Genomic DNA, 11,311 nt, shown 5'->3' on the forward strand with positions numbered 1-11,311 from the left:
ATTGGCAATTCAATTTCAATGATTAATTAACTTTTGCCTCTAGTATGGATAAAAGTATACAAATTTTAAAGTTCAGTTGGCATTCAATTATATCATCATTCGCATGACGGCATCCTTGTGGCCCTCTGGGCACTTTGCACTCCTTCCTCGCCATGGAAAACTATGTCAAAATTTAAAGAATAAATTGAAAATGTGCAAAAGTTTGTGCAAGTCACAACCAGAGAGAGAGAGAGAGAGAGTGGGACAGGGACAGCAATAGAGAGCAAAGTGGAAGTGGAGAATAAGCAAAAAGTGCAATATTGCGATTTTATAACACAAATTGCTTATAATCACCAAAAAAAACAACAACAACAACAACTACAGAGATGAGAGGATGAGGACAACGGCGGCGGCGACGACGACGACGACGATGAAGGAGAAAAAGCTGGCAATAAAAAAAAAATAAAAGGCAAAACGGATATGCACGTTGTAATGGCTTGGAAATGGGCGTGGCTGATGGGCGTGGGCTTGGGCAAACAGACAGAGTGAGAGAGAGAAGGAGAAGGGAAATTGGGGAAGAGAAGGAAACCAGCAGCTGCTCCGGCCTTGCCTTGCCCTGCCTTGCCTCTTCGTCCACAGGGCATGGCATAAAAATCATATTTCCGCTTTTATTATTTGCTGTTAATGAAAATGCAAATAAAATTGGATTTTCCGTGGCTCTCTCACAACAACAACAAAAAAGGCAGCCAAATTAAATGTTGTAGTTGTTGTTGTTGCTGGTCCAAATGTATTTCCTGGCGCACATTTCGAATAAACATTTGGGTTTGAGCTGGTTTTTTATATATATATATATATATATATACATTATGAGCTTAAAATATTTATATATATGTATATATATGTAACATTTTTTTCCTATATAAATCTTTTCTTTTTGTTTTTGCTCTTTTAAAGCCAGCATAAGGCAAATGAAAACGTTTTTTCTATTTTCTTTTTTTTTTTCTATGTGTTTAGAATTAATTGGGTCACGTAATTAGCAGCAGCTTGTTTGCATTCGGATTTGAGTAGAAAATGTTGTCCTGCCATACCATACTATATGATATGTACACAAACCCACCCACACACACACACAACCACATATCCCATGCTCGAAACTTTAAATGTTGATTAACATTTGGTTTTTGAATTCCCGTCACGATGAACATAGCAAAAAAGTTAATAAAACTTGATCGACATGATGAGTTTAATTTGATGAGCTAAATTTACTTTTCATTAAGTTACGATGATCACTTTATATACTTTTGTTTATAAAGTTAATGGATTTTGTTAGGTTTGTCATAATTGTGACCTCATTAAAGACATTTTCAAATGCTAAAACCATTAAAACCATTTTGAATTCTTAGCCAAAATTAAGTTGTCTATAAATAATAAACATTTTTTAGTTACTGAAAATTTGAAGAGCTCTTTCCAAGATTCTAAAGTATATATAAAAATGTTTTAGGGCAACAAGTTCTCCCATTTTTTTATCCCTAACAAAAGTTCAATGTAAATAATTAACATAGTCAAATAATTATTTTACTATTTTACGTATGATAATTTTAAAATATCTTCAAAAATTAGTCAAAATGAGAGAAGACTAAAGTAATGTTTTTCTAAAATCACATTTAGTTAGACTGATTCAATGTATTATAAAAATAAAAAAATGAAGTAAGTAAGTCGTCTCGCCGACTTGGGTATACCATACACCAGGTGAAACAAAAATTTAAAATTTCGAAAACCAAATGTATGTCTACTAAATTGTTTTAACATGCCTCATACCATTTGCTATCTCGCTCACTCTACAAACACACAAGCACTCTAGCGCCGCCACTGGCCAACGGCCAATTCAGCCCTTATGGATCGCGTAGCAAAATACATTCATACGTATATTTTGCATGTTTCTAGTCCGATTTCAATCAAATTTGGTAGTTTGATAGAAATAGATTTATTAGTCTGCCAAATTTGATCGCGATGGTCAAAAAATTGCAAGAGCCAATCGGTTTTTTCTAAATTATGGAGGCGTAAGTGGGCGTGGCAACTTATTAAAATATATATATTCTGCGCGCATACTAAACCAGTATACATACTAAATTTGGTGACTTTAGCTTTGTTAGTTTTCGAGAAAATCAGTTTTGTTTAATTTGCGGGGGCGGAAATGGGCGTGGCAAAATTTTTAAATAGTCAATATCTGCGCGTCTATTAAGCTAACTTACATACCAAATTTAATGTCGGTAGCTTTCATAGTTTTTAAGAAAATCAGAGTTATTTAAATTCCGGGGGCGGAAGGGGGCGTGGAAAAAGTTGGAACAATTATTTTCTGCGCGCTAACTAAACGAGTACATAAACCAAATTTGATGTTTCTATCTGCTACACTTTTTAAGAAAAACAGTTTTATGTAAATTCTGGGGGCGGAAGGGGGCGTGGCAAAAATTTGAAACAAACTCGATAAGCGTACATACTACACGAGACTGCATACCAAATTTGGTGGCTCTAGCTCTTATAGTCTCCGAGATCTAGGTGTTCATACGGACGGACGGACGGACGGACGGACGGACGGACGGACGGACGGACAGACGGACATGGCTAGATCGACTCGGTTTTTGATCCTGATCAAGAATATATATACTTTGTGGGGTCGGAGATGCTTCCTTCTGCCTGTTACATACATTTTGGCGACTTTAATATACCATTTCACCCTATGGGTGTATGGTATAATTATTCAAAGTCTTATGTCTGTATGGATTATCTACAAAAAAATAATGTAAACATACATATTTGATGATTTTTTTTTTCAAGGATACATCCAACGCAAAAAGCTTGCAAAAGTCTTTTCAGATTCAGGTTTATATTTTCTGATTTCATATGGATGATGAGCTGAGAACAGTTTTGGACTCAAAAAAATATTAGTTATATGCCTCAACTATCGATCGACTAGTCCAACAGAGACAGAGAGAGAGAGAGAGAGAGGAAGAGAAAGTATACTCTCGAACAGCTTCCCACATTTATTTAGGCCACTTGAAAGGGCTAATCACACCAGCGTTAATGATGCCAAACTTTTGACTCTTTTGGCCGCTTTGCATTTCTGCTCCGAGTTTGTTTGCTTTTTTCATGCAATTTGCAAAACGAAAATGGGGGAAAAAACAATTCTCCTGGAAAATACAGTCACTTTATGGCCAACATATGCAGCCGCACTCGAAAACGCCAAAAAATCAAGAGTAGTCGTCCTGCCTCTACTTCTGTGTGTCCGTATAAGCAACGTGACTCCCTTCAAAATGAAATCAGCCAAGGAACGAACTACTGAATAGGAGACAGAGAGAGAGAGAGAAGGGAAGCAGGAGAAGTGCAAGAGAATGGCTTGGATGCGGGAGCCATCAGACATTGCCATAGCGCCAACAACACGAAACCACTCGAACAAATAATGCATAGCGGATGTGATGGCTGATGGGTGGGTGGTGGCTGGTGGCTGGTGGGTTAAAGAGAACCGGAACAGAAGCCAACAAGAAAAGTCGTTCAGGCTCAGAGTCAACAAAATGCCAAATTCAAGCACCTGAAACAATTTTAGCTTGGCACGTTGTCGCGCTTCTTTCTCAGGTTTTTTTCTTCCCCTGTCCCTTAACTCTCACAACTCTCTGCTGACGCATCTACGAGTGAGAACTTTTATTCCTATTCCTGCACACTATATACATATATAAGTATGTATGTATACATATATGTAGTATATGTTTGCCATACAAATGTATAAAACATTACCGCACGGCTGTGCCATAGACGTGCAATACAAACAAAGAGCGAAAGGAGCCAGCTCCATGGGTATGGGGGGCAGAGGAGGGGATAGGAAGGTTAGATGTGAGATGTGGCTAAAACGTGAAAGCTGTAGCTGTAGCTGTAGCTGTAGCTGTAGCTGTAGCTGTAGCTGTAGCTGTAGCTGTAGCTGTAGCTGAAGGTGAGGTGAACTTTTATTTTCTGGCAAAGGTTTTCAACCAGGTTTGTCCCAGTGTTTGCATTAGTTAACTTTGCCTTTGGCTTAGGTGGCATCCTTTATCCTCCTCTCCCACTCACTCTCTCCATCTCTCTCTTACTCTCTTAGTCTCTTTCTTTCTGCGATTTGTATTTTTATGTCCCTTTTTGCAATCTCCTTGCCCAGGCTTTTGCCTCGGTGTCACCGGTTTGCCCGGTCGAGCGACATTTTATGTCTTTCATTTTGTTTCGTTTCGTTTGCCATTCATTCTGCTTCATTTGCTCAATTGTGATTGTGTGAGTCATCGCCCATCATCATCATCATCATCATCGTCTTCATCAGAAGCATCAGCAGAATCAGTATCATCGCTATCATCAGGGTTGCCAGGTCATACGTTTTTAGTAGGCCTAACCTAAGCTTCAAGCTCTCAAGTGTTGTTACCTTGCGACGGTCTATGCTGAGTGTTGTTGACCCATGCCTGTGGCCTAGCATTGAATTTTTTTTCCCCCACCTACCAATCCGCCACCCCCTTCCTCCTGCTTGATGGGCAAAAGGTGGTGGCAACACTTAACCCTAATTCCTAGTCAACTTGCTGTCATATTTAACTGAGCCATATACAATGGTCACATTAGCCTAAAACAAAGAAACTGACAGAGATTTCGGATTTAGATTGCCATAGTGAGTTGGGTGGGGGGCTTAAATGGGGTGATCCGGGTGAAGGTTGGCGGGGATGGGGACCGTGCTGGCCGCCTTTGTCAACGTTGAAATGAGCAAAATGCATAATCGAAAAAATCATTCAAGCGTAAATGCTTTGTAACTGAATACGAAATGTGAACAAAGTGACAATGATATATACATATATACCTATATATAAATTTGCCAACGCAGCATAAAAATTTGAAGTCGAAATAAATGAATTCCCTAACCAAGTCCGACAATCTATACTCTACCCAAAAATTCATAAAAGTTCATCTGAATTGTGTTTCCAAAAGTCACTAAATTGTACTTCATGTTGATTAAGAATATATATGCATATGTATCATATAACTAATCTCTTTACTCAAGCTAATATACCCCATTTTGGTTTATTCAAATGAAAATAGAATGGCGAGAAGTCAGTTCTCTGTGTTGCTGGGGTCAGTGGTTGGCTGGGGTCAGTGGTTGGATGGGGTCAGTGGTGGTTGAATGCATAAGTTGATGTCATTGGATCACAATGAATAAAATTAGAATGCAAGTTTAATGTGAAACTGCCAGCTATGAAAAAACAAAACCAAATAAAATAAATGTAAATCAAACCGAAACTCACTTTCATTCTATATACATATACATACATACATACATATATATATATTCTTAACCAGTTGAAAATCACTGAATGCTTTTGCTTAATTAAACGGCAAACTGAATGTCAACCAACCGCAGAGTTCTAAAGATAATCCTCTTCTCTCGCTTTCTTTTTTTGTGTTAGCCAGGCTTTAAATATTTGCACAATTTGTCATTTCAAATTGAAATTATTAACTACTTTTGGGGGAGTTTTGGTTTCAATTGAAACAGGGAATGATACCAATTTAAAGTGACTCATGGACTTCATGTCAAAGAGGGCTAAAGTCAGTAACCAATTCGTCTCTCTCTCTCTCTCCACCGCAGGACGAAGTCACAGTTGACTTGAATGCAGTTCAGTTCAGTTCAGTTCAGTTGCGTTCAGTTCTGTGTGTAGTGCAGTTGTTGTAAACGCGGCTTAAGGGTTACTAAAGTTGGCTGAATGAGCCGCCAGTTGCCAGTTTCCAGTTCCCGACAATCAAATGGCCAACGACACTTTTCACCCCCCGTGTAGAATAAAAAAAAAAAAAGAGAAAAAAAACACAAACCCTCACCAAACATCATTGAAAACTATATGTGACTAGACTTTGTATGGGTTTCAGTTTGGAGAGCCAACGAAGACGACAAGAACAACGTGGAGTAGGAGGTGGAGAAGGACGAGGATGAGTGTTTGGTTATGGAGGAAGTGTTGGTTGCACTGGAAGTGGTAGTAGCGGAACATGGTATATAGGGAGCAGGGCCAAGGGTGCTTGGCCATACTGCACATTGTACTCTCGTCTGTTATCGCTCTCCCCCCCTCACTCCCACTGCCACTTCCCCATTACCACACACTGTTTGAGCCGGATGAGTCAGACATGCGAACGTGAAGTCCTTCAAAAAAAGAAAAAAAACAGAAAAAAAGGTAGAGAGGGGGAAAGTGAAGAGAAAAAAAACCACCAACGGACCACAAAACGATGATGTGGACTGAATGGATGGCTGGATGCACTGCTGCTGATGATGGGCAATGTAAGCTGTTATGCTGATGGTGACGCTTTTAAGGATGAGGATGATGCTACGTCCATGGGTCACTCATAAATTTCAAGGTAGCAAAACAACAACAACAAAAGCAACAGCATACCATGCTAACATGAATGACGGTATTAAAGTTTTAAGTCAAACAAAAAAGGAAGCCAACGAGTGCCACCAAAAGATAGAAAACGAAGAGATTGGGTGGGGAGGGGGAGGGGTAGGGGGCGAGAGATACCTAAAAGATAGAGAGAAAGCAAGCAAATGAAAGCTGGGTAGAACAAATTGCAGGCTGCACACACACACACACACACACACACACACAAATACAAACAAGCCATGAAAAGAAGAGAAGCAGGCAACTTATAAAGCAGCTTAACTGCCCCACAGAACCACCCAAACAACCAACCACTCAACCGCCTCCACTTGATCAAAAAGTATGTGTGTGTGTGTGTGTGTGTGTGTTAAAAAAGAAATACAAATACATAAATACCACCTTTAGATTCTTTTGCTTTGCTATTCATAGTTACTCGTATTACAAAATAAAAAACAAAAAACTAATCTGTGTGTGTGCATGAATTTGATAAGGTTTTTGTTTTGGCCACACACTCTAGCTCTAGACTCTAGAAACAGAGAGAGAGAGAGAGAGACAACGACGCTTTATCCTTCTCTCTTTGCTTATTTCAGTTGCCATAGTGATTATATAGTGCCTTGAATGTAATGAAAAATAAAACAACATTAGCAAACCAAAGGAATGGGATACATACATATATCCCAAAGAATACACTTTTCTGAAATGAAATTTTAAATTGTATATCATAATGTTCATGCAGATCCACCTCGTCTCTCCTCACACACTTCGTGGCAAAAACAAGTGAGTGCTGCTTTTTGGATGACCCAATTAGCGGCAATTGATGGTGAAAAAATATATATTTATATATGCTGTCGCTTAGTTTTGTTAGAAATTTTTGATAGAAATGAAATTTATTTCAAGCAAAGCCAACCACAAATATACATATAAAGCGAATAAAAGTTAGACAGCAAAGAGAAGTCTATGCCATCTGGGCACTTGGGCACCTGCTTTTATATGCAAATTGCTGTGGGTGTGTGTGTGTGTGTGTGTGTGTTTGTCTTTTGCGCCATCTACATCTCCCACTCCTTTCCACTCCTTAAACCACATTCAAGAGGAAAAAGTGGAAAAACTGTTCAATTAAGCCAATATTTGCGCACACTCGCGCCTGCCTTGCCATGGTCTTGTCTTGGGTCTTGTCTTGTCTTGTGGCTTGCCTTTTTGCGATGCCACAAATTTTCGTAGCATACTTTGTGGCGGCACACGGCATACGAATTGCGCTTACTCTTTGTATATGCGTGCATGTTTTTCTCTGTATGTGTGTGTGTGTGTGTGTGTGTGTGTGTCTATATGCTTGTGGTTGTGGTAGTTTTGGGAATTTGCGGTTCTGTTACCGTAACTGTTACTGTTACTCACTTGGACTTTTCTATGTTTATAGACATGTGTGTGTGTTTCTTTGAATGTATGTATGTCTGTACGTGTATGTGTGTGTGTGTGTTTTGTTGGCATGACTCACCTGCACCGTGCCCATGGCCATGATTGCCAGTAGAGCGGTTGCCCAAAGGCTCCGCAGCAACAAATTACGACGCAGCGAAGCGCACATTTTTCGCACTTTTCGCCCTTTTCTTTTTGTTTTCTCAACGTTTGTCTTCTTTGCCTCGTTTAGACCTTTCGCTCTTTTCTATCCTTTTTCTTTGATTTCGTTTGTTGGTATTAAGAGTTTCTTTTGTTGATGGGGTTTAATATTTCTTTGATTATCGAACTTTGTTCTCGTTCTTTGGTTTTTGCTTTGTTAACACTTTTGTTATATTCTTTTTTTTGGTTGATTTTTTGGCTGTGAATGCAACTGTAGACCGATTTGATATTAGTTTTATGTTAGTAATTTACCAAAAAAATAAAAAAAAGAGAAATTCCCTTTTAGATTTTAGATTTGGCTTTGAACGGCCTTTAAGTAGTTTCGTGCGGTGATTTAGTTTCCCTTTCGCTTTGACCCAAAGACAACAAATAAATCACACACACCAAAAAAATACAAAAAAGTATGCAACGAAAAACATCAACTATAAAATGTGCGTATGCCTCTCTGTGTGTCTGTGTGTGTGAGTGTGTTTCATAGTAGTATTTGATTGTAGAACGTAGTAGTAGAAGCCAGAAAGCATGCAGCCAAAGACAGAGTAAGAGAGGAAGAAAGTGTGAGAGAGAGAGAGAGAGAGAGTGAGTGAGAGAGTGGCCTAACGAGAACTTATGCTCATCTACTCGTCACTCGCTGAAATTAAACGCCATAATCCATTTGCTATAAATCACAAAAAGTTTACAAAATCTATTAAAAGTTTTAAAATTGTTTTTTCAATCCATTTGATGATTAGGCTAAAGTTAGTAAGTTTCTTTTCGTTTTAAATGCAAATGGTAATGGGTTAATTGCAGCTGCTACGCAAGTCCACACCCCTCCGACTTCTGCGCACTTAAGTCCTTTGGCTCTCATTCTCTCTCTCTCTCCACACACACACTTTCTCTCTCACTCTCTCGTTTGGTCTCTTGCGCACAGGACAAAAAAAAAAAGTAAGAAATTTGTAAGACATTTGCTCAGAGACAATCACACCAAAAGGGAAACTCTTCTTCTTCTTCTTGTTTTTTTGTTGTAATTCTTTCGGGGGGTTTTTTTTTGTTCTTCTCTTGTTTTTTTTTTTCGTTCAATTGGGCACAACAAATGAAATTCCATTAAATAATTTTCTCCTTTTTTCTATTAAGTATTTTCTTAATTATTCGTTATTTATGCATTTTCGGTTTATTTTGTTTTTGTTTTTGTTTTTTTTTTGTTTATTTTTTGGCACTTTCACACGCACTTTCTTTTTTATAACAAGAAAAAAAAATGTTATAACAATTTTTAATGCCGACAATAACAACAACAACAACAACCACACTTATAACACCACCACCACCAACAACAACAACAAAATTTATAGCAGTTCGTTTCGAACCAGAGTGCGTATGAGTGTGTGTGTGTAATTGTGTGTGTGTGTGTGTGTGTGTGCGTGTGTGTGTGTGTTGGTCAGTCACAGTTTCTATGGTTCGGGTGCCAACAAAAGAACTCAAAAATGGAGCTTCTAATTGTAAGTTTTCTGGAGCCAAGCCAAGCTGTACCTTGCGCTGCGAACGCTCACAAACGACTGCAAGTGGCGCTGACCGCACGGACAACTCGTTGGCTCAGAGAACGGAACAAACCAAACCAAACCACCGCATAGCGCGTGCCCAGGATCGATATTAAATGCGAAACTGCTGTTTGCGAGAGGGGGTGGATTTTGCGGCTAAAGAGCGAGCACATACCACATATTACCACATACCAATACGTACGCATGTCCATGCACATTCATGTGATTTCCCATGTATGGCCCTATATATACACACACACGCACACGCACACGCACACACATACATACAGGCAAGTGAATGCGAATGTCAGCAGCAGGTGCTTGCCGAGCTGATTCGCAGGACTTTCATCTCTAACGAGGGCTGGGCAAACGTTAGCTTGCCGTATCCAACGAGACAAACTTTAACGAGTACAAAATCAAATACAGTCCAACTTACCTATAATGAATTCGCCAAAGACTAGACGAACACCTATATATTCTTTTAAGTCGTTAAACCTGTTCCTAAAAAATGAGCCTGTTAAGAATTTTTAACTTATTGGCAAAACTTTATCACGTTTTCATCTACCCAAAAATGTATGACGATGGGTTCTTGATTGCTTTTTCGTTGATAAATATATTTGGTTTGCTTGATAAACTGGCAAAAGGAAAGTAAATGGAGCCAGGCGTTATTTTGATCCAGCGAAACCTAAAACCACTTGCTCTAATCGAAAAACTGAAATACATTTAACTGCATTTACTATTGTTTTTGAAGTGAAAACTTCTTTAGAATCGTTGGGAGTGATTTCAGACTCGATGAAACGAAAAAGCGACACTAAACAGAGACACATATAGATCTTATAGTATTTAGCCTGCGAGAGAATGAAATGCAAATATATAAAAAAGCATTATGAAAAACTTCGACCAAGCTGGGAGTCGAACCCCGGCCGCCCGATCGCAAAGCGAGCACACTAACAACAGAGCCACGTCGACACTTTGTAAATTGCCGTCGAGTTCTGTAGTTAGTGTAAACGCCTCCTTCTGTGCGTTACGAACATCTGACCAATTTTACAATACCCTCTGCAAGGGTATAAAAAGTAAATAAAAATGTATCACAAAATATATAATGAATGAATGCACAGCAACTAGAATCACTGTCTGTTCAGCTCTCTAAAGTGGGAGAAATATGTGCATGCGAAACCAGATTGAGCAATGGAAAAACAGTTTTAATTGTGGCAATTTATATTTCACCCAATCAATCAATAAATAGCATCACGGAATTCATTCATGAAAATTTAATAAAGTATACACCAGAAGTATCGTGGATACTTAGAAAAGATTACGATAAAGTTCCAATGATTTTAAGTGGCGATTTTAACGTAAATTTTGCATTGGACACAGCGGTTCCTTTAATTGACTTTCTCAATACAACATTCAGTTTAAAAATGTGTAACAATCGCACTGAATCAACAACACGATCAAAAACAACAATTGACGCGGTATTTCAAAGATATGTTGACAACATCGAAACCAAAGCATTTGTATCATATTTTAGCTATCATAAGCCACTCGTATCATTTGTTGAAATTGAAAACATTGAGGATGAATAATAATAAAATGAAGAAAATAAAACATGACCTTTATAGCAATATTATAATGAACCTATAATTATCCCGCTCCTAATGCTGCTTTCGTCTCATTCTCTCTCAGTTTGTTTTACGGAAAGTTTCACTTCTATCGTGTCTAACCGTTAGACGCCCTCTTTTTTTAACAATAATGTACAAGTGCATGATGATTTAAAAAGAAGATTTTCATTTC

General features: G+C 38.5%; 1 protein-coding gene across 11 annotated transcripts in view; it reads right to left on the reverse strand.

Annotated features, from left to right (window-relative positions):
• Nucleotides 1-9,544, reverse strand: part of LOC6644564 (amyloid-beta-like protein) — a 49,134-nt gene extending 39,590 nt beyond the window's left edge. For all 11 annotated transcript variants that reach the window (XM_023177007.2, XM_023177008.2, XM_023177006.2 and 8 more), the window contains exons 1-2: nt 9,510-9,544; nt 7,888-8,217 (exon numbers count right to left, since the gene is read on the reverse strand). In XM_023177007.2, the coding sequence (XP_023032775.1) occupies nt 7,888-7,974 (87 nt within the window). In that variant the 5' untranslated portion in view covers nt 7,975-8,217; nt 9,510-9,544. The remainder of the gene's footprint in view (nt 1-7,887; nt 8,218-9,509) is intronic.
• Nucleotides 9,545-11,311: the final 1,767 nt, after the last annotated feature.

This window comes from Drosophila willistoni (assembly GCF_018902025.1).
Source record: "Drosophila willistoni isolate 14030-0811.24 chromosome XL unlocalized genomic scaffold, UCI_dwil_1.1 Seg142, whole genome shotgun sequence".
In the NCBI taxonomy this organism is placed as follows: Eukaryota; Metazoa; Arthropoda; class Insecta; order Diptera; family Drosophilidae; genus Drosophila; species Drosophila willistoni.